At 41.6% G+C, this 23850-nt stretch overlaps 1 protein-coding gene across 2 annotated transcripts in view; it reads left to right on the forward strand.

The window, feature by feature from the left end:
* LOC124026877 (copine-9-like) overlaps nucleotides 1–23850 on the forward strand; it is a 224297-nt gene that overhangs the window by 35670 nt on the left and 164777 nt on the right. For both annotated transcript variants that reach the window (XM_046339550.1, XM_046339553.1), the window contains 2 exons: nucleotides 932–978; nucleotides 21807–21910. In XM_046339550.1, the coding sequence (XP_046195506.1) occupies nucleotides 932–978; nucleotides 21807–21910 (151 nt within the window). The remainder of the gene's footprint in view (nucleotides 1–931; nucleotides 979–21806; nucleotides 21911–23850) is intronic.

Consider the following 23850-nt stretch of genomic DNA (forward strand, 5'->3'; position numbering starts at 1 on the left):
TCAACGTAAGCTAAATATGACGTGGCTGTCCTTGGTTCTGATTTCTCTGTAAGTTTGTTCTTGCAAGTAGAAAAAGCATATTTACTCACCCTACTTGTAGAGAAAGACCAATCCCATCATCCTCTCTTCAGATCAGATAGATGGGCTACACATACAGAGACAGAGGCGCTGTTTCACTCACTCGAATGCTTTCTCCTAAATACTCGTCACTGTTAAATAAGGAACATGCAGTATGTCACACTTTGACAGTAACCTATGCTTGTAGTCAATGCTGTGTGTACAGATGTAGGATTGTAATTTGAGCCAGTTTGCTACAGCAGGAAATGAATCCTGTAGCAAGAGGAAATGTGAAGTGTTATGCGATTTATAATTAATGGCCAGTTTTGTTAGGGTTGATACTTTTCTCGTAAGGGAAAATCAAGTCTGAACTCTCAAGGTGGTAATTACAAACTTCAGAAGCCTTTTTTAAACCTCATACACTACAAGTTTTGAATTTCCTTCATTGCACGAAAGTTATCCTGCAACAGGGTGATCAAATTAAGATCCTACATCTGTACTAATAGCATAAGTATGAATGTGTCTGACAGCCTGAAAGCTATGCATACCTTGAGTGGGTATTGAAGCATGGCCATGAAAATATGGCCTCTTAGCTCTCTACATGACCTGAGCATAATATAATGCTGGAAATTCTCGCAAGCTTATGGTGCAATGCAAAGCAATTCAATGCATCAACGTTTTAATTATATCTGTCTCTATTCAAATAAATTAATAGATAACAGGTGAATTTGCAAAGAAATCTAGTGCAGGAATTTGAATGAAATATTCTGGTACTTGGTATTCATTATTAATAATAAGGCTTTATTAATTTTGATTTTACCTTGTTTCCTCCCTCCCACTCGCTCTCGTTCTCTCTCTATTTCTCTATTCACAGTTGTGGTTTTGTACGTTCAAGGCATCGGGACAAAGGAGTGGAGAGAGGTGAGTGAAATTACTTTTTTATTACAGATTTTACTTATACGGCTTTGGAAGGATAAGCCATTCTTTGCTATTATACAGTTGAAGTCGGACGTTTACATACACCTTAGCCAAATACATTTAAACTCAGTTTGGAACAATGAGGAAGAGCATTCCTCTCTTTGAGGAACAGTTACATTTTTGATTGAAATCGTTGCTAATACTACGGCAGAATCAATGCCTAATAGGGCCTAAAAGTGTGCAACCGACCCTAACTGGGCCTAACTGGTCTGAACAGCTTCTAACAAGTTCCAATTTGGATTCTCTCACAACCTCTGGTCTTGAGACTCTATAATAAATCACATTTCTTGTCAGCCAGACACAGCCAGGGGGAAGGTTCACCCATTCATATGTGGGTTAAATCATCTCTGACAGTCACATTGGGGGGGGAAAGCCTTTAATAGACAAGTATACTTTAATTGGCAAAAGTCATTCAAGATCAGAATTGGTTTTTGAAATGAGTAATCAAAACATTTGGTCACAGATTTTTGTTCATTAAGAAGCTATTGGAACTCAAAGGGGCAAAAGCCTTGGATATGTGAACGAAGAGTATTGTGATGCGCTCCTTCTCTTCTCTTCTCTTCTCTTCTCTTCTCTTCTCTTCTCTTCTCTTCTCTTCTCTTCTTTCTCTTCTCTTCTCTTCTCTTCTCTTCTCTTCTCTTCTCTTCTCTTCTCTTCTCTTCTCTTCTCTTCTCTTCTCTTCTCTTCTCTTTTCTTTTCTTTTTTTCTCTTCTCTTCTCTTCTCTTCTCTTCTCTTCTCTTCTCTTCTCTTCTCTTCTCTTCTCTTCTCTTCTCTTCTCTTCTCTTCTCTCTCTAAGGGGGAGGGGTATGCATCAACAGCAATTGGTGTACTGACTCTAGCGCAGTGGAAGTTTCAATCCATTGTTCACCCGTCTTTGAATACCTAATGTTCAAATGCCGACCCTTCCACCTCCCCAAGAGAGTTTTCAGCTATTATTGTGACTGCTGTATATATTCCACCTCAGGACAAGATAAAGAACAAACTGGCACTTAACAAACTGCTTTTCTGGTTTCCAGTGATTTGAATTCTGCTTCATTAACAGTTCATAAATCAATTAGGTGCCGGAACAAAAAGTGAACGTGAAATGGGGGTGACCTTGGGGGCTCTGAGGTACCGGAAAGCATCAGCAAAAATAATCACCTTTTATAATCAAGTATTGCATGCCTATCATAGCATTTGCGTAGTAGCAGAGAGGAGTAGACTAGAGGTGCTTGTAGAAGTTGCACACATGGGGAACATTTTGAGTAGCTTAGGGTTTACTTGCATTTCATGCAATTCTACGTCATTTTACATTACTGGAGACTTTGGCAGAATCCTTTTTAATACTGCACATATTATCGAAATGACAGGTTACTTTGACCCTGACAAACTGAGAATCTGAGATCAATAAAAACGATCTTGTCTTGAATCGATCAATAGCTTAGGCCTAAGTGTGTGGTAACACACATTGAAGGATATGATAGTCCTTAAAATGCTTTCCAGTTTCACTGACTCACCCAATGATGCGCAGCTGGTGATGGCCGATGCGTTCGTGCCAAAAGCCTATCTCTCTCTTGTTTTACTTTGTGAAACAATGTTTTGAAGTTGATCAAATATTTTGGTAGTCTACAGCAGACGGATTACAGTCTACTCTTTTCAGTAGGAAGTATTTGATTTCCAACCTGTCAATGTTTTTCACGCGACTATATATTGTGAAAGGCCTATTTTGTCTGCATACTGTTCACGAACAGATTTGCCACACGTTCCCGACTGTAGGCTATGTCTTGTTGTTGGCGCTAGGCATTTTATATATATATAATATAATAATATAATAATATATGCCATTTAGCAGATGCTTTTATCCAAAGCGACTTACAGTCATGTGTGCATACATTCTACGTATGGGTGGTCCCGGGAATCGAACCCACTACCCTGGCGTTACAAGCGCCATGCTCTACCAACTGAGCTACAGAAGGTGTGTGTGTGTGTGTGTGTGTGTGTGTGTGTGTGTGTGTGTGTGTGTGTGTGTGTGTGTGTGTGTGTGTGTGTGTGTGTGTGTGTGTGTGTGTGTGTGTGTGTGTGTGTGTGTGTGTGTGTGTGTGTGTGTGTGTGTGTGTGTGTGTGTGTGTGTGTGTGTGTGTGTGTACACTTATGTGTACACTTATGTATACATATGTGTATATGTGTATACATATGTGTATACATATGTGTATATGTATACATATGTGTATACATATGTGTATACATATAACTTTAACATATAACTTTCAACATGTCTCCTTCACCACTAGGGGCAATAAAGTCCTAGACCACTGCTATTCTACACACAAGTGTAAGGATCAACGCTGGTAGATTAGAAGCAGGTACAGGGAGAACATTTAATGAACAACATACATGAAACAGAACAGGAACAGCGTCTGGACAGAGGAAAAATAACGACATCAATGCTGACAAAGGGAACAAAGTCAGGAGCAGACAGAAATAGGGAAGTCAATCAACAAAATGCAGGAGTCCAGGTGAGTCCCATATTGCGCAGCTGCGCGTAAAGATGGTAACAGGTGTGCGCGATAAAGGGCAGCCTGGCGCGATAAAGGGCAGCCTGGCGCGATAAAGGGCAGCCTGGCGCGATAAAGGGCAGCCTGGCGCGATAAAGGGCAGCCTGGCGCGTGAGGGAGAGAGGGAACAGATGTGACAGTGCCACCCGGCATCCCACCTGGGCGAGCCTGACGGGCCGGCCGAGACATGGGCGCCAGACAAGCCGGCTGTGGCGTGGGAGCCCGACGAACCAGCTGAGGGGTCATAGTCCGGCCATCCGGCTGTGGCGTGGGAGCCCGGCAAGCTAGCTGAGGCACCCCCGGTTCCCTTGGCGACAGCAACCGGACTCGACGTCCCCAACCAAATCAAAAAACAAAACTCCCTGATGCTTCTTTTAGGGGTGTCAGCATTTTGTAGGATCGACGCTGGTAGACGAGATGCAGGTACAGGGAAAATATTTTAATGAACAACAGACATGAAACAGAACAGGAACAGCGTCTGGGCAGGGGAAAAATAACGACATCAAAGCTGACAAAGGGAACAAAGTCAGGAGCAGACAAATGGGGAAGTCATATTGTGCAGCTGCGCGTAATGATGGTGACAGGTGTGCGTAATAAAGGGCAGCCTGGTGCCCTCGAGCACCAGAGAGGGAGAGCGGGAGCAGGCGTGACAACAAGCAAGCATACAAGCCCTCCCTCATTCCCCTTCAGCAAATCAGATCATGATTCTATACTCCTCCTTCCTGTCTACATGCAGAAGCTCAAAGAGGAAGTACCCATGATGCTCTCCATAGAGAAATGGTATGCCGAATCGGAGGCTATGCTACAGGACTGCTTTGTTCATGCTGACTGGAATATGTTCCGGGATTCTGCCGATAGTATCGACGAGCTAACCACCTCTATCACTGGCTTCATTAGAAAATGCATCACCAAAGTTTGTCCCCACAGTGAAGGTTCGCTGCTTCCCCAATCAAATTAATAAATTCCCTTAGTCTCCCTTGCCACCAAAAACTCATTCACTTTTTTGTCTCCCTTGCCTTCTGTCTGGTTCCACAGTCACATTCTGCCTCGGCGAATGACGTCATTACATTTTAAAAGAAATAGAGCACACTTTTATGAAAGAAGAGATCACTTCTTCTATGCAAATGTTGTTGATCAGTACAATAAAATGATTTGTTCTCACAGCAGTTGCCGATTTCAAAATAAGTCCTTAATTGAAGTAATTATTAGTCATCTGTAGCTACATGATATCAGCTCAATAACTCAATGCATGCACACACTCCTACTGAATAATATACATTCACCTGTGTTGTGACTAGAACTAGGCTACATCTTGATTTACCCAGTTTATCAATAGAGATTTACCATTATATTGTTTTTTTAGTTAGATTGGTAAAAACAAAGTCAAATTGAATATATGATTGTATCATTTATTCATTAATGCATAGCCTACATTGTTGTCTAAAACATGTTTACATTAAAATGTTCAAATTAAATTGAACTCAAGAGGCCCAAGGATTGAACAGAGCAGTAGCTAAGTTTGTCTGGATCAAGTGTCATTCTGTGACTTTGGCTAATATGCCAATTTTGTTGTGGTATTGTTGTGGTATTGTTGTGGTATCGAGTATCGTGATGATATTGAGTATAGTGATACTAAACCGGGTATTGGTATCAAAGTCCAAATTCTTGTATCATGACAACACTAATCCTCACATGTCTCAAGCTGACCACCATCATTCCATTCCCAAGGACTCTACAGCTACCTGCCACAATGACTCCCACCCTTTAGCACTCACATCTGTAATCATAAAGTGTTTTGAAAGGCTGGTTATCAACTCCATCATTCCAGATACCCTAGACACACTCTAATTTGCATACCGATCCAACAGGTCCATAGATGACGCAATCTCAATTATACTTTACACTGCCCTCACCCATCTAGATAAGAGGAATACCTATGTAAGAATGCTGTTCATTGACTACAGCTCAGCATTCAACACCAAGCCCGTCACCAAGTTTGGGACCCTGCAACTGCATCCTGGACTTCCTGAAGGGCTGACCCCAGGTGGTGAGGGTAGGCAGCATCTGACCCTCAACACAGGGGGCACAATCTGACCCTCAACACAGGGGGCACCACAGGAGTGTGTGCTTAGTCCCTTCCTGTTCTCCCTGTTCACCCATGACTGCTTGGCCACACACGAATCCCAACACCATAATAAAGTTTGCTAACGACACGACGGTGTCAGGCCTGATCTTCTTCAATGTCAGTAAGACCAAGGAGCTGAGTGGACTACAGGGGGGGGGGCACGCCCCCATCCACATTGATGGGGATGTAGCGTAGCAGGTTGAGAGTTTCAAGTTCTTCTGTGTCCAAATCACTAGGGACTGAAAATGGTCCACAGACACAGTCTTGAAGGAGGCACGGCCTCTCCCCCTTAGGAGGTTGAAAAGATTTGGCATGGACCCTCAAATCCTCAAAAGATCTATAGTTGCACAATTGAGAGCATCTTGACTGGCTGCATCCCTGCTTGGTATGGCAACTGCACCTGTGGACAGACCAGTACGTCACTGGGGCAGAGCTCCTGCCATCCAGGACCGCTATATCAGGCGGTGTGAAAGGAAGGCCTGGAAAATTGTCAGACTCCAGCCACCCAAGTCAGACTATTCTCTCTGCTTCCGCTCGGCAAACCGTACTGGAGCAACAAGTCTGACACCAACAGGCTCCTGAACAGCTTCCATCCCCAAGCCATAAGGCTGCTAAATAGCTAACAAAATGGCTACAGGGACTATCTGCAATGATCCTTCTATTTTATGCACACACACACACACACACACACACACACACACACACACACACACACACACACACACACACACACACACACACACACACACACACACACACACACACACACACACACACACACACACACACACACACACACACACACACACACACACACACACACACACACACACACACACTCATACTGACTCACACACAGTACAATCATCATATACGCTAAAGTACTACTTAAGTAGTTTATTGCGCTATCTGTACTTTATTTTGAATTTTTTTACTTTTACTTTTACTTCTCCACATTCCTAAAGAAAACGATGTACTTTTTACTCCATTTTCCCTGACAACCAAAGTACTTGTTACATTTTGAGAGGCTGACTGGAAAATGGTCCAATTCACATGCTTATCAAGAGAACCTCCCTGGTCACCGCTACTGTCTCAGATCTGGTGGACTCACTAAACACAAATGCTTCGTTTGTAAATGATGTCTGAGTGTTGGAGTGTGCCCGCTACTGTCTCTGATCTGGTGGACTCACTAAACACCAATGCTTCGTTTTTAAATGATGTCTGAGTGTTGGAGTGTGCCCGCTACTGTCTCAGATCTGGTGGACTCGCTAAACACAAATGCTTCGTTTGTAAATGATGTCTGAGTGTTGGAGTGTGCCCGCTACTGTCTCAGATCTGGTGGACTCACTAAAGACAACTGCTTCGTTTGTAAATGATGTCTGAGTGTTGGAGTGTGCCCGCTACTGTCTCAGATCTGGTGGACTCGCTAAACACAAATGCTTCGTTTGTAAATGATGTCTGAGTGTTGGAGTGTGCCCGCTACTGTCTCAGATCTGGTGGACTCGCTAAACACAAATGCTTCGTTTGTAAATGATGTCTGAGTGTTGGAGTGTGCCCGCTACTGTCTCAGATCTGGTGGACTCACTAAAGACAAATGCTTCGTTTGTAAATGATGTCTGAGTGTTGGAGTGTGCCCGCTACTGTCTCAGATCTGGTGGACTCACTAAACACAAATGCTTCGTTTGTAAATGATGTCTGAGTGTTCGAGTGTGCCCCTGGCTAACCGTAAATTAAACAAAACAAGAAAAGTGTGCTGTCTGGTTAGCTTAATATAAGGAATTTGAAATAATGTATACTTTTACTTTTGATACTTAAGTACATTGTAGCATATATATTTACTTTTGTATATTTAAGACCAATACTTTTAGACTTTTACTCAAGTAGTATTTTACCGGGTGACTTTCATTTTTACTTGAGTCATTTTCTATTAAGGCATCTTTACTTTTACTCAGGTTTGACAATTGGGTACTTTTTCCACCACTGTTGCCTAGTCACCTTACCCTTATACATAGCTAACCCTACAACTCCAGTATATTGGAGATAGTATTGGCACTGACCCTGTATATAGCTTGCTTTCTTTCTCATGTTCTTCTTGTTATTATTTATTGTGTGTTTTGGTTCTATTTTACTTAATTGTTTAGTACAACTATTATTGATTACTGCATTGTTGGGAAAGGAATTTCACTGTACTTGTGCACATGACAATACAACTTGGAACTTGGTTTAAGTTCTGTGTTGCGATATCAAAGGTGCTCAGTGGTTACCTTCCACAGGAAACCACACAGGTAGACACTGCCCAGCAAGCCTTAATCCGTATCTTGGGGAGAGAAATACCTACACCCACAGACACACACACTGTCTGTAATATGAGTAAGTCACTTTGCATAAAGGCGTATGCTAAATAGCTATAAATGTTTTTTTTCCACCAAAAACTGGGGGAACATTGGCTTATAGTTGCTTTAGTGAGGAGCCAATGTGGCGGCAGGTAGCCCAGTGCTTAGAGCGTTGGACCGAAAGGTTGCAAGATGGAATCCCTGAGCTGACTAGGTAAAAATCTGTTGTTCTGCCCCTGAACAAGGCAGTTAACCCACTGTTCCTTGGCCATCATTGAAAATAAGAATTTGTTCTTAACTGACTTGCCTAGTTAAATAAAGGTAAAAATACATTTTTTTAAATTACACCAGTCAGCTGAATGGATGTGCTGATCCTTCAGGAACAGGATACCTTTACAGTGATAGTTTAAGAAAATGCTAGATTGCTGTGCGATGTATCAAATGAAGAATACAGCAATCTTTTTGGGATAAACTCCCTTACTTACAAACTAAGCCAGGATGTTTCATACCAATCTTTCCTGACAATCATTTAATGCTCCCTCCACGTCTTTTGAAAGATAAAAGTGATAAACGTTTGGTATTTACTTTTCAGAACTTTTTTCCCTTTACACTTTGGTAAATCAGGTCCTGTCTTAAAGTTACCCTGTGAATTTATCAGTTTATTCCCTTTTTTTCAATGAATGCAGCATAAACTGGTCTGCGCTTAGTTTCAGACTCTCAACATTGTAGGCTATTCTGTATGTCGTGCATGGATTCAAGTACTTCCAATGTTGTGCCATAGGCTAATTAAACGACTTGTGCTGGTGTTCAGAATGTTTTGGAAAGGGTGACTTAGAACATGAAAAATGGTCAGCCCATTAGCTTATTTTTTCTCCAAAAATATATTTAATCCATTATCCTCCTCAACTTTTTAAGTCTCCAGCCATCACTGCCTGAAAGATACAACTCTTCAGAACCATATTTTCTCTTCACTTTATATAATAAACGGCCAGCAAAAAAGTTACATCTCTGTGAACTTCTCAATGAGTTTCCCCCCTTTCATTTCCCATGAAAGTCTCGCTCTGCCATGACGAGCTCCTCATTTTTGCTCTCAGTCTATTTTCCGGACCTCTTTTATAATAAATCTGGATGAAGAGAAGAGCAGCTCGTTTCTGCTTTCGTTGCCAGGTTGGAGCCGAGCCTGGACTTGCCCATATGCTTCCATTTCCCAGTCTGCTGGCCGACCTCCCTCAGGCGGTGCTGCGGTGCAGTTTAATCACTGTGTAAAAGATGCATTCTTTGCCCACCGCTACGGATGCTGTTTGGCAGGCCCCTCTCACCAGTACGAAATATGGGGTTCACCACCCTGGGTCGTGCTCATGAGCAGGCGAATAAAATAAAACAGTTTTGCTACAGTAGTACTGAGGATTAACCGAAATGGCGTTTAAAAGAAAAAAACGTTTCTGTGAGCTCAATGCGCACATTGCTGCGCAGTTTCTCTAGAAATAAATAATAAAACCATAAAATAAAACAAATGTAATATACACAACTGAAATATTTATTTAAAGAAAAGTAAGCAGTCACTACTAGGGATTAATATTTTCCCCCCAAAAGTTTCAGTACTGCGAATAATTCATATTTATCCCGAGAGTCCCGAGAAATACCGCAAAACTACTGCCACTATGCCAGGGATCTACCAAAATAAGATTGTAGCCGCGCCACACTACCGGCTTGGTTGCGCCACTATGTAAAGATTTCGTAGCAAGTGAATTTGATATTTAGAAATGATAGAGTAACTTTGATCACAAATGACGTTCTTGTGAAATGCGAAACTGGCCGTTCATAAATTGAGTGTTATCATGTAACTCAATTAATTCAGCTAATTTCAGCAGTAACCTAGGTTATCTCGACACACAGGACGCGCAGAGCGCACCCCGTGTAGGCTATAGCGTTGCGAATCATAACTTTGTAATGGCAGTCAAACAAAAGGCAAATTACCAAAGTAGCTAACCTTGCTAGATAAACTCCAAAGAATGGCAGAATATATCCTATTTGGCTAAATCGAATTGATTATTATACAGATAACAGATCAGCTCATGAGTAACGGAGACATGAAGAGAGAAATGTTATTAAATATCAAGTCATCTTAACAGGGACCAACTTAAAAAAAAAACATACTCTCATGCGGTTTATTTATCACACATTCTCTACCGAAGCTCTCAATCGAAGCGGGGGACATGTTATAGCGGTATTTTGACATGCATAGGCGGACATCCTTTGATAATGCAAACGAATAACGAATAAAGTTACGAATTTTCATGTGAGGAGTTCGAATTTTTGGATTCAGAGAGATTGGGACGATAGGAAAATAGCCTCGGCTCTATATAAGGCTACTTTGTGAGTCAATATATAAATAATCCACTTGATTTATATTTCTGATCAGTGATAGATGAGCAAACTAATAAATTAGCTACAACTTCCTCTTGTCCAGCCAGAGGTCAATTAACTAAATATACAGACGGATTCAGTGAAACAAAATCACACTGATTGATTATTCGACAATCCACAGGAATTCTGGTCAGGAGTAGGACAGGCATTGTGGCAAATGTTCAGGCAAATGTTCTGATCAGCTAATATATGAATAAAGGTGATCATTAGCACGCACCTCGTCTTAGCTAACATTTTCCCCAGCTTAATTGTTACCAAATATCCAAAAGGAGAGTCAGTGAACACAACCTGACATTGATTGATTTATCTAGACAAGTCCCCCACGCTTGTCTTAAAGCAGCGTGATGGCACTCTCCCATTCAAAAAAAGGTGCTATAAGAACAAATTCTTATTTACAATGGCCTACCCCGGCCAAAGCTGGGCCAATTGTGCGTCACCCTAAGGGACTCTCAATCACGGCCGGTTGTGATACAGCCTGGAATCGAACCAGGGTCTGTAGCACGAGAAGCAGTGCTTTAGACCACTGCGCCACTCGGGAGCCCAAAATTAGTATAACGGTTGGATATGACTTTGGGATTTTCAGTATAAGCAAGAATTTGATACACGCTTTCAATTGCATTAGCCTACTTAATTTCAATATTTTCATAATTCAGTTGCTCATAACTAAGGTGAGTTTTACACTGCGCTTTTTCTAGGACCAATGGCTGTTTCCTCGTTTCCTTACCCCGCTGCTGCTCGCCTCCACCTTGTTGTTCTCCTCGCTAGTTTAAATCAATATAGCTAAGTGTTTTCTTGAAATCTGGCTTTATTTCCAGTTCGGGCTCATTTAATTTCTGTGATGTCGGACCAGGCATGGGCTCAGTCTTTAGGTCACTGGGTTTGGGTCGGACCGGGATCAAATTTGTTCTGATGAGAACTCTAAACTGCATTCGGGTCTCATGTGCAGTCTGGCAGGATCAATTATGCGTGTGCTCTGAATTTATGGTAACTTTGTGTGAAGAAAATATGCTAGGCTAAATGCTTCCATGCTACATCCGATAATGTGCTATTATATTTTATCAATCTGTTGCTACGCATGCTGTTTGTTTTGTATTAGTGCCACATTGGGACAAAATGTTGTAATTTCCCGGGCCTTGTCATTACATTTTTTCAGGAAATGTGAAGAGTGGTCCTGGAACAGTCCTGGGATCGCAGGTACCGATGTTAATCCCAAGTCGCTAGCATCATGGGACTTTTATTAATTGTTTTTTTTTCTGTGTTACAGCATTCAACCCACATAATACATAGTGCATTTAATGTAAAAAAATTTTTTAAAAATTCTAAACAAGTCAAACCTACCTCCAAAAAGCGCTAATTGCTCAGCATTATGCAACACAAAACTAAAATGAGCATTTCTTATTGGACAAGTCTAGGTTAGTCCTTCCTTGTTTTAGTCTGTTTTCTTCTGTTTAATGCCAAATGAACACAACCCTGGTACGCTAGTATAGATAGGCATTGAGAGGATGTGTAGAATTATGGAACTTGGCTCGGAGCTTGTTTTGATGCAGTTCGGTTAGTAGCAGAGATTTTTTGTTTGTCTAACAATATGAAACAAGATAATTAGTATTAGTTTCACCAGCATCTCTGCAGAGCCAAGTTGACTAGAATCCAAAGCAAGTGCGAAACCGAGACAAAACAAAGTTTTCTTCAATGATATAATAATAATAATATGCCATTTCGCAGACGAAGTGACATAGTCATGCATACAGTGCCTTGCGAAAGTATTCGGCCCCCTTGAACTTTGCGACCTTTTGCCACATTTCAGGCTTCAAACATAAAGATATAAAACTGTATTCTTTTGTGAAGAATCAACAACAAGTGGGACACAATCATGAAGTGGAACGACATTTATTGGATATTTCAAACTTTTTTAACAAATAAAAAACTGAAATTGGGCGTGCAAAATTATTCAGCTCCCTTAAGTTAATACTTTGTAGCGCCACCTTTTGCTGCGATTACAGCTGTAAGTCACTTGGGGTATGTCTCTATCAGTTTTGCACATCGAGAGACTGACATTTTTTCCCATTCCTCCTTGCAAAACAGCTCGAGCTCAGTGAGGTTGGATGGAGAGCATTTGTGAACAGCAGTTTTCAGTTCTTTCCACAGATTCTCGATTGGATTCAGGTCTGGACTTTCACTTGGCCATTCTAACACCTGGATATGTTTATTGTTGAACCATTCCATTGTAGATTTTGCTTTATGTTTTGGATCATTGTCTTGTTGGAAGACAAATCTCTGTCCCAGTCTCAGGTCTTTTGCAGACTCCATCAGGTTTTCTTCCAGAATGGTCCTGTATTTGGCTCCATCCATCTTCCCATCAATTTTAACCATCTTCCCTGTCCCTGCTGTAGAAAAGCAGGCCCAAACCATGATGCTGCCACCACCATGTTTGACAGTGGGGATAGTGTTCAGGGTGATGAGCTGTGTTGCTTTTACGCCAAACATAACGTTTTGCATTGTTGCCAAAAAGTTCAATTTTGGTTTCATCTGACCAGAGCACTTTCTTCCACATGTTTGTGTCTCCCAGGTGGCTTGTGGCTAACTTTAAACAACACTTTTTATGGGATATCTTTAAGAAATGGCTTTCTTCTTGCCACTCTTCCATAAAGGCCAGATTTGTGCAATATACGACTGATTGTTGTCCTATGGACAGAGTCTCCCACCTCAGTTGTAGATCTCTGCAGTTCATCCAGAGTGATCATGGGCCTCTTGGCTGCATCTCTGATCAGTCTTCTCCATGTATGAGCTGAAAGTTTAGAGTTTAGATTTGCAGTGGTCTGATACTCCTTCCATTTCAATATTATCGCTTGCACAGTGCTCCTTGGGATGTTTAAAGCTTGGGAAATCTTTTTGTATCCAAATCCGGCTTTAAACTTCTTCACAACAGTATCTCGGACCTGCCTGGTGTGTTCCTTGTTCTTCATGATGCTCTCTGCGCTTTTAACGGACCTCTGAGACTATCACAGTGCAGGTGCATTTATACGGAGACTTGATTACACACAGGTGGATTGTATTTATCATCATTAGTCATTTAGGTCAACATTGGATCATTCAGAGATCCTCACTGAACTTCTGGAGAGAGTTTGCTGCACTGAAAGTAAAGGGGCTGAATAATTTTGCACGCCCAATATTTCAGTTTTTGATTTGTTAAGAAAGTTTGAAATATCCAATAAATGTCGTTCCACTTCATGATTGTGTCCCACTTGTTGTTGATTCTTCACAAAAAAAAATACAATTTTATATAAATGTTATATCTTTATGTTTGAAGCCTGAAATGTGGCAAAAGGTCGCAAAGTTCAAGGGGGCTGAATACTTTCGCAAGGCACTGTACATTTTATCACGGATTCAGTTCTCAAATAATGAAACGGTACAAAACAATAAAAAAACGGATGAACAAGTTTTGGGACCAGAACGACAAAGCTACTTATTCCTCATTGGTGTGTGTGTGTGTGTGTGAGGCAGGCAGCCTTTCCTCCTCTCGTCTCTCTCTCGTCTCTCTTTGAGCTAAAGCTAAAGAGGATTCATTAGGGCTGACTCCAGAGCACCTGACTGCATGCAGAGCCACACTCTGTGGGAAGTCATAGTGACGCTAACGATGCTAACCTACTTTCTACCGAGTTCTTACAGAATAACAATGATGGCTCTCGATTCCCGACTCACGGTGGGCGGCGTGACATTCGGCGGCCACATGTCTTATTTCGGAATACATGTTGGATCCTTGAGTAATTCGCTGTCTGGATGAGCTTTTCTTTCCCCCTCACTTTCTCTGTTTTATAACTTTTATTTTATTTAATTTTTTTAAAGAACTTAGTCTGGCTTTCAACTTACTCTTGAAAGTTGTCTTAGTAGAATACAGAAGGTGCAATTTTGAAATTGAGTAGTACAGCATCAGTTTTCCTTTTGTCATGTCAGTCATTGCAGACCTTAAGTCATTTAAAACTTGTATGAAATTTCCAGATCAACTAGCCAGCTAATTATTTTTAGCTAGGTTTTTAGCCTAGCGTTGAGTTTGACACACAGGAAGTTTGAGTTACTCAAATATCAAATGACTACACAGACGTGGGAAAATGTATATGATTGCAATTAAATGAGCATTAAAACAGCAACATTTTCTCTGCAACCCATGACAAAATGTGTAGAATTACAACCTGCAAAATGTTGTCTCCGCCAACCAGAGGGGTATGAACAGTGTGTGTCATGAATAGTGCTTGTATCCATAGAAATAGACGTGGCGCACAGGGCGGGATTTTGGGAACCCCTGCCTTAAAGAACGCTACTAGTCCTTAGACCAGGCCAGGCCTGGGCAATTACAGTCCTGTCACACATTTCCCCCATCCCTAGCAAACACTTCTGATTTAAACTAATTGCGTTTTTTAACTGACGATCATGATTAGTTGATTACTGGAGTCAGGTGTGTTAGCTGGGACAAAAGTGTGACACCAATCAGGCCCCAGAGGACTGGAGTTTCCCAGGCCTGCCTTAGGCTGATTTGACTCCATGTTATCTCTGCTATCTGTCTGCATGTAGACATAGAAACCCTTCTCTAAGCTCGAACTAAAGGACCCAGGCAGTTGTTAATTTATAACACACACACACACACACACACACACACACACACACACACACACACACACACACACACACACACACACACACACACACACACACACACACACACACACACACACACACACACACACACACACACACACACACACACACACACACACACACACAGCAGGGCCTTATGAGTATCGGCTGCCTTAATAAGCAACGAGGGATCAAACGAGTGATGCAACTGCAAGTCAAGAGCCCCCCTCTCTGACACATCTGCCTCCTCTTCACCACCACCACCACCCTCCGTTCCCAACCCCCTCGACACCTCCCAACGCTCATCCCGCCAACCTATCCCTCAACACCTGTCAAGTCATCCACTACGCTCGACACACACACAAGCACAGAACAGGGCGACAGGAAGAGTCATCTAATACATCTATGCTGTTCTTTCATTCCTCCCAAGATATGAAATGAATGAATCTGTAGATCTGTCTTTTATGGATGACACTTTTGAGTACATTGTATTTTGACACCTGTCATCATAGTTTGAACACTCCAAGGGTTGAATCTTTCAAGTTTCCATCAATGCCAGATACCTGCTGCTGCACTTCTTAAAGCAGCTGTGTTGTTTCAGAACGGGATAGCCAGTGGTCCCAAACATCTGTTGGGAGACTTGGGAGTCATTATTTGGAGAGAGAAGGGAAAAATAGGCTGGCTAAAAGCATTGGCGATTTTAGCTTGTCAATTTTGGTGGTACAAAGAACACTTTAAAAAAATGCATGCCAGCAAAGCTACTACACAACACAGAATCATAAAACACGGGACGAGATGTTAAAAACTGTCCATTGTGCCAATAGATGGAATGCACTCACATGAGATTTGCCGTGATGTTGACAGAGTGGCATGGGAGGTTTATTTCTTAGACTGGGTTAAGATGTCAATTTTGGGACACATCCTCAGTAGTGTGCCTTCGAATCAGTGGTGGCCAGCTAAAGGGTGATCAAGCCTTAGCTTGTGTCCCATGCCCAATTAAGATTTCCCATGGGACTATGCAAGGCAGGGGCGTCCTCTTCCCTGAGCCAGCCCTACAGCTGACCGCATACCTCATATGCACTTCTCAAGTTGAAGGGATCTGAATTGGGTTCTCAGGTGGTGGAGGGGGGGGTAGCAACACTAAACAACACATTAATTGCGCTATAACGGTGACAAATGGTGCCCACAAACTGTTAGGGCCAACCTAAAGCTGTTCCCGACAGCAGAGCATTCCTTCCAGCACCATGTGTGAATCCTTACCACCACTACACCTGGCTATCAGCGGAGCCTCGTCTGGCAGAGAAACAGTTAATTCAGCCTTATTTACTGCCTTTTTAAAAACCACAGCTGGCATGGCGGACATGCTTCACTAAATATGGTTTCAACTCAATATGAACTGCATTCTCTTTCAGTAACAATGAATGCCGACATGAGTTTTGACCTTTGAACCATACACAAATATGATTACTTTCATGTTATGTAAATTCATAATGTTTGTTCTTATATCATGCACACATGTCCTTGTGTGCCATCGCGCACAGGTTGATTTTGTCCATCCACACCAGACATGATCAGGATGGGGCTGCAGGTAGCCTGGTGGTTAGAGCGTTGAACTAGTCACCGGCAGGTTGCAAGATCAAATCCCTGAACTGACAAGGTAAAAATCTGCTGTCCAGCCCCTGAACAAGGCAGTTAAACCACTAAGCCGTCATTGAAAATAAGAATTTGTTCTTAACTGACTTGCCAAGATAAAATAAAATAAATAAATGGACACCCAGGTTGAAATATCAAAACCAACTACCTTCATTTGGGGACAGGTCGAAAAGCATGAAACATTCATGACAATTTAGCTTGCTGATGCTAGTTAATTTGTCCTGGGATGTAATATTGGGTTGTTATTTTACCTGAAATGCACAAGATCTCCTACTCTGACAATTAATCCACAGAAAAAAGGGTAAACCGAGTTAGTTTCTAGTAATATCTCCTCCTTCAGGCTTCGTCTTCATCTTTGGTTGCCAGCCTCCATATAAAATCCGATCTTAAGGTGCATTACCACCACCAACTGGACTGGAGTGTGACCTCTTTCAATCACCCACATGGGTATATGCTCCTAAAAACCAATCAGGATATGAAAGAGGCGGGACTTGCAGTGCATCAAGTGTCACAAATAGAACCAAGTTCTATTTTAGCTCCTGGCTATGCATACGCTTTCGAGCAGTTTGGATGCAGTGATTGGATGCGGTGGGGTTTCAGGAGACACCTGAAACCCCACCTCTTTAAGGAATACCTAGGATAGGATAAGTAATCCCTCTCACCCCCCCCCCTTTAAGATTTAGATGCACTATTGTAAAGTGACTGTTCCACTGGATGTCATAAGGTGAATGCACCAATTTGTAAGTCGCTCTGGATAAGAGCGTCTGCTAAATGACTTAAAATGTAAATGTAATGTAAATGTGATTGAATAACGTATGTGTACATTTATTTAGCAACGCTCGCGTGCTGTGTGGTCAAATGAGCAGTGACAAGGTAGGCCTTCATTCAGCACTTTCAAAATGGACATGACAGAAATGCAGATAACTCAACATATTGCTGAATTTAACTTTACTCTTCTTTAAGTCATCACATGGAGAGAGAGTGAGACACTGTTAGTCTACCATTTTGAAGTATTTTACTAGGCCTATGTGGTCTAAAAAGGAAGGAAAATACAATCATGAGGATCCACTTTTATAGACAATATATTGAAGCTCAGACAGCATATTGCGCAAACACAACAACCCTTGCAACATTTTTAATTAATTAATTTTATATTTTATTTCACCTTTATTTAACCAAGTAGGCAAGTTGAGAACAAGTTCTCATTTACAATTGCGACCTGGCCAAGATAAAGCAAAGCAGTTTGACAGATACAACGACACAGAGTTACACATGGAGTAAAACAAACATACAGTCAATAATACAGTATAAACAAGTCTATATACAATGTGAGCAAATGAGGTGAGAAGGGAGGTAAAGGCAAAAAAGGCCATGGTGGCAAAGTAAATACAATATAGCAAGTAAAACACTGGAATGGTAGTTTTACAATGGAAGAATGTGCAAAGTAGAAATAAAAATAATGGGGTGCAAAGGAGCAAAATAAATAAATTAATTAAATACAGTTGGGAAAGAGGTAGTTGTTTGGGCTAAATTATAGGTGGGCTATGTACAGGTGCAGTAATCTGTGAGCTGCTCTGACAGTTGGTGCTTAAAGCTAGTGAGGGAGATAAGTGTTTCCAGTTTCAGAGATTTTTGTAGTTCGTTCCAGTCATTGGCAGCAGAGAACTGGAAGGAGAGGCGGCCAAAGAAATAATTGGTTTTGGGGGTGACTAGAGAGATATACCTGCTGGAGCGTGTGCTACAGGTGGGAGATGCTATGGTGACCAGCGAGCTGAGATAAGGGGGGACTTTACCTAGCAGGGTCTTGTAGATGACATGGAGCCAGTGGGTTTGGCGACGAGTATGAAGCGAGGGCCAGCCAACGAGAGCGTACAGGTCGCAATGGTGGGTAGTATATGGGGCTTTGGTGACAAAACGGATTGCACTGTGATAGACTGCAATTTGTAATCCAATTTGTTGAGTAGGGTATTGGAGGCTATTTTGTAAATGACATCGCCAAAGTCGAGGATTGGTAGGATGGTCAGTTTTACAAGGGTATGTTTGGCAGCATGAGTGAAGGATGCTTTGTTACGAAATAGGAAGCCAATTCTAGATTTAACTTTGGATTGGAGATGTTTGATATGGGTCTGGAAGGAGAGTTTACAGTCTAACCAGACACCTAAGTATTTGTAGTTGTCCACGTAAGTCAGAGCCGTCCAACATTAACTGGAATTACATGGTTTTATTATTGAACGTTTTGTTGAAAACAACATTTGAATGGGAAGAGACTGCCACTGGCAAACATGGTTACAGACTCAGAAACATTATATACTGTAGTATCCCCTCATAGTGGAGAAGAGCATATGCACTAATTATAATACACAAAGTAATAAAAACAATGAATTGCATCATTCCAACATTGCTTAAAATTATAAATAAGATGCTCATGAGATAGATCTATATAAGCAATATATCAATTGATATGTAGGCTACAAACTATGGCCTAAGGGAACGATGAGAGGATAAGAGGCAAGCCTTAATTTCGATTAAGATGTTAATGAACTAGCTAAAAAATATGTATTTGTTCTGCACTTTAGGCTAAGTTCTGAGGGGGAGAGGGACCAAATTCTTAGGGTGAGACACATGGGCTACTAACAGCTTACAACACAACAGACACTTAGTATTACTTTCTTAGCTATAGTATACATATCCTGGCATATTATTTATGCAGCAGCGTGCAAGACAACAGACACTTAGTATTACTTTCTTAGCTATAGTATACATATCCTGGCATATTATTTATGCAGCAGCGTGCAAGACATATTTTTGGACTCACTGTTGTTATGCTGTGCTCACTTGAACAGGAAGGTGGCACGGCAGTCTTTATGGGCAAACTTTGTCATCAAACTTTCATCAAAGTCTGGCATTCTCTGGATTTATGGTGCTTTCAAGACAACTGGGAAGTCTGAAAAAAATGAGGTTAAATCGTGACGTCATTGATCTTCAGGTCGGAATGTGGAAGGTCTAGAAAGAGGCGCTAATTTCCGGGTTGGATGAGTGTTCAAAGCGGATTTTCCCAGTGGTAGCTCGTTTTTTTCTCTGAATTCCCAGTTGTCTTGAACACATTAAAGTCGGAAGTCCGAGATTTCCCAGTTCCGAGTTCCCAGTTGTTTTGAACACGGCAGAAGTCATGCTGGATTGACAGCATGGCCATGTATTCAACCATTGTGTTGCATGTGAATGTTTATCTTTTTAAGCTTGGAAAAGAGACCTTTTCAGACAGATGTTTTAAATCCTTAAACCCAGACTTGGACCACACTCCCTCTCCCCCAAATAACAGACAGTAGAAGCAAAATAGTGAATTTGCGATTTCCGAGTTTTTATGTAATGTCCAATGGCCGATGAACACCGATACGTTTTATCTATAATTTATCTTAATTTGACAAGGATTGAAAATGATTTAGATTGTTGACATTATTCATGATGACTGCTTGTCTAGCTAGCTAGCTTTCTAGCTAAGATTTTGAAAGTATGATGTTGACGTGATCAGTCCAATCAAAGCTATGGTAGATATAACGTGATTTGACGTCATTTTATCTGTGGCCAATGCCTTCATGGATGGGCACTTCTAATGTCAATCTATGGCAGAACCCAAGGGGGCTTGAACTGCCTAGCTCTCTTTGTAGATTCTGAGGTGACGTAGTGTCCCCATGAGTGACAGAACACTGAGCCAATCACAGAGCAACTAGAGAAGATTACCAACGCCTAAGCTCTGTATTTCCGCTGGCTGCCCCTCCATCACAGAAAACACAGCTAAGCTGAAGCACCTGCATTTTGGAGCTGCCTTACCCAAGAAAGAGACCATGTTTGTACGCGGCTTTATAACTCAAGGATATTATTTTTTACATTGCTTGCAAACTGAAATGTAACACGAATTAATGCCAAAATTACATGCAAAACAAGCCAATTATATAAAATGTTATGTTTTAGTTAAACAGGTGAGGCTCAAAACAAGTGGGGCTCTGCATGATGGTGACGGGTCACCACTGGCTAAATGTATAAATTGTTATAAATCGCATATTATTCCAGCCACAGGCTGTTGTGTACCACGTATATTTCTCCACTGTACATTCTACTGTACAACTGCTGCATCAGTGTTAAGGTTGCAAAATTCCAATATTTCAACCGTCATTTCTGGAAAATCTGGGAATTTTTGGTTAAAGGGCCATATGTGGCTCTAGATCTGCGAGTTCAAGACCCTTGTCCTATGTAAACACTGACAATGTACAATGCTGTCAGACTATTCTCAATCAAAATAGGATATGACATTTATTGGCAATTGCGACCACAAACCTCATACATCTCCAAAGTACCTTCCATAATATCTCCCTCCTCCATCACACTGTCACCACAGCTTATAGGAGAAACCATGGGCTCACGCAAAGCAAGACTGAAACCACACACAAAAGATTCATGTTTGATAGAATCTGGTGCTCTTCAGTCCATCAGATCTCTCTATAAGTGCATTCAATGAACTGTTATTGACAGTGAACATTTGAGACTGGTTGTTGGGGGGACAGGTTGGTCGGGGATGTTTGACAGGTTTTGTGGAAGAACATGGATCAATAGCGCATCATCGCTGACAGAGAGCATGATGGGACATTGGAACAAAGCAATAATTGATCGCTATGGTTTGAGCAGGTCGGCAGTCTCAAGAAAACAGAGTAAAGGTTGCTTAGAACTATTCAGTCATTTAAAACGGGAGTGGAATTCACTCCCTATTAGTAACACCACTGAGTGTGTTGCATATGTGCTGCAGGCGGTGGCTTTACCCACTAGACCAGCCTCAGGCACTATTATGTAGTCATTTTGAAGATCAAAACCGTTTTCAAGCCATCAAGTGACGATGATGATATCATCTCCTGTAATAGTGACTAATTTCTCTTTCTCTCTCCTTCTCACTCCTTCTTCTTCTCCTTCCTCTTCCTCCCCCTTTCTTCTCCTCCCTCCTTCTTCTTCCTCCTCCTCCCCCTTTCTTCTCCTCCCTCCTTCTTCTCCTTCTCCTTCCTCCTTTGCCCATTCCGGAGCAGTTTGGCCGAACAGAAGTGATCGATAACACCCTGAACCCGGACTTTGTTCGGAAGTTTGTCCTGGATTTCTTCTTCGAGGAGAAGCAGAATCTTCGCTTTGATGTGTAAGTGGAGACCATGTCTCTCTCTCTCTTCCCGTTTGTTGTAATATCCTTCCTTCTTCTCTTTTGTCCTCCTGTTCACCAGAGAATGATTCAACAATTTTCATTAGCAAGGTTCACTTAAGAATCACTTGACTTATTAATACTAAGGGCTCAATTCAATCAAACCAGGGTCATGTTCAGTTGGGCACACCGTAGCAAAACACACTTTATTTGGATAGTCCAGATTTTCCATCTGTAGGTGCTGGGGTGTATGATTACATTGCTAAGGAAGACGTGGATGTTCCTCTCACCTATATTTACCACTGTTAACATTACATTTACATAATTTATCACAAACATCATTTTACATGATCGTAAACATCATTTTACATGATCGCAAACATCATTTTACATGATCATTAACATCATTTTACATTACCATAAACGTAATTTTATATTATTATAAGCATCACAAACATTTAGATTAACAACATTTTGCAGGATGATTACGTTTTTGACTTTTAAAAAAACTACTTTGACCGATAAAGTCCAAAAACACTTTCAAGCCCAACAACAACATTAGAACTCCCCTTTGCCTCAAATCCACAGCCAGCTTCCTTTCCGCTGCGGAGGCAGCTCACAGTGGAAACCAGGGGTGGAGGGAGTTACAGGCTGTTGGGGGGATGTTACTGTTCCGACTTCCCTCCTCTCCCAGAAAAGGGGGGATCGATGCCCTCTGCAGGGGGCCAGAGGAGCAGAGGAGAGCAAGAGCAGAAGCCCCAGCAGGGGGCCAGAGGAGGAGAGGAAGAGCAGAGGCCCCAGCATGTGGCAGGTGGTGGTAGCTCGGGCCGAACCACCCTCTCAGATCTGTCACATTGATTAGGCTACACACATACACACCACGATCAATAACACCACCAAAACACCAACCGACCGCCACAGCCAGATCTGCCACGCAGACAGGAAGCATTAGTCAAACAAGCAGAAGCAAAGATGTAACAGTAGGTGGATACCAGTGTAGTTGGAAGGCATTTGTCAACGGTTGTTGTATTTCATTCAAATCTTGTCAAGAAGGAGGAGGAAAGTCAAACATTATTTTAAGCAAAAACTATCTTTGTTGTAAGATGAGGAGCTGACAAAATATGTGCTTTTAGGAATAGGGTTGGAGAGATGTTTGTAAAATCTTGACAGATACTAGTTGGAGACAGTCATAACAGAACAGGATAAAACTTTTAAATAGAGTTGGAGACTGTCAACCCAGAAAAACAGCTAAAAATAAATTACAGAACATGAATCTGAATTGCAAAAAGTCATACACCATGTGTTCCTGTTGTCATGACTTTGTATTAGTTAATGTGACGACTGTTGCTCATCGAATGATTCCAAGTTTCTAATTACGTGATTAACTGAATCAAGCAATTATTAACTCATTAACCTGGGGCACCATGGGACAAGTCGTTTTTATTGAGTTTCAATTTCCCAAATTAACTCAAAGAACATCAGAATATCGATTTTACAACAGCCGCTAATTAACCAGTTGCCTCTGACAGTCTCGTTCTGAACGCCGTAAAGCCTGTGAATCTGCACAGACCCGGGTCCCACTAATGAATTCGTACCACACCAATCTTAATTGAATATTTACTAAAAGCTCAAATTAGAACTTAGTATAACGGGCCAACACACTATGGCATGTGTTACCCACAATGGGAATTTCAAAAGAGAGAGGAAAAATGAAGTACACGAGAAATATACATTTGGGTGAATTTGTCAGCTATGCTATTCTAACTCTAGCCTTGCCTCAAACTGCCGCTCTTATGGGTCAGAATACAATGATGTAATTACGTGGTGATGATCTCAGGCGCACCTCTCTGACCGTCTTCCCGGTGTCAGTGTCCTTTTTTGCTTAGGAGTCTGTTCCCTCACCCCTTTCTCTGGAAGGGGTCTTCTGAGGACAGACAGCC

The sequence above is a fragment of the Oncorhynchus gorbuscha genome, linkage group LG03 (assembly GCF_021184085.1).
Source record: "Oncorhynchus gorbuscha isolate QuinsamMale2020 ecotype Even-year linkage group LG03, OgorEven_v1.0, whole genome shotgun sequence".
NCBI classification, from domain to species: Eukaryota; Metazoa; Chordata; class Actinopteri; order Salmoniformes; family Salmonidae; genus Oncorhynchus; species Oncorhynchus gorbuscha.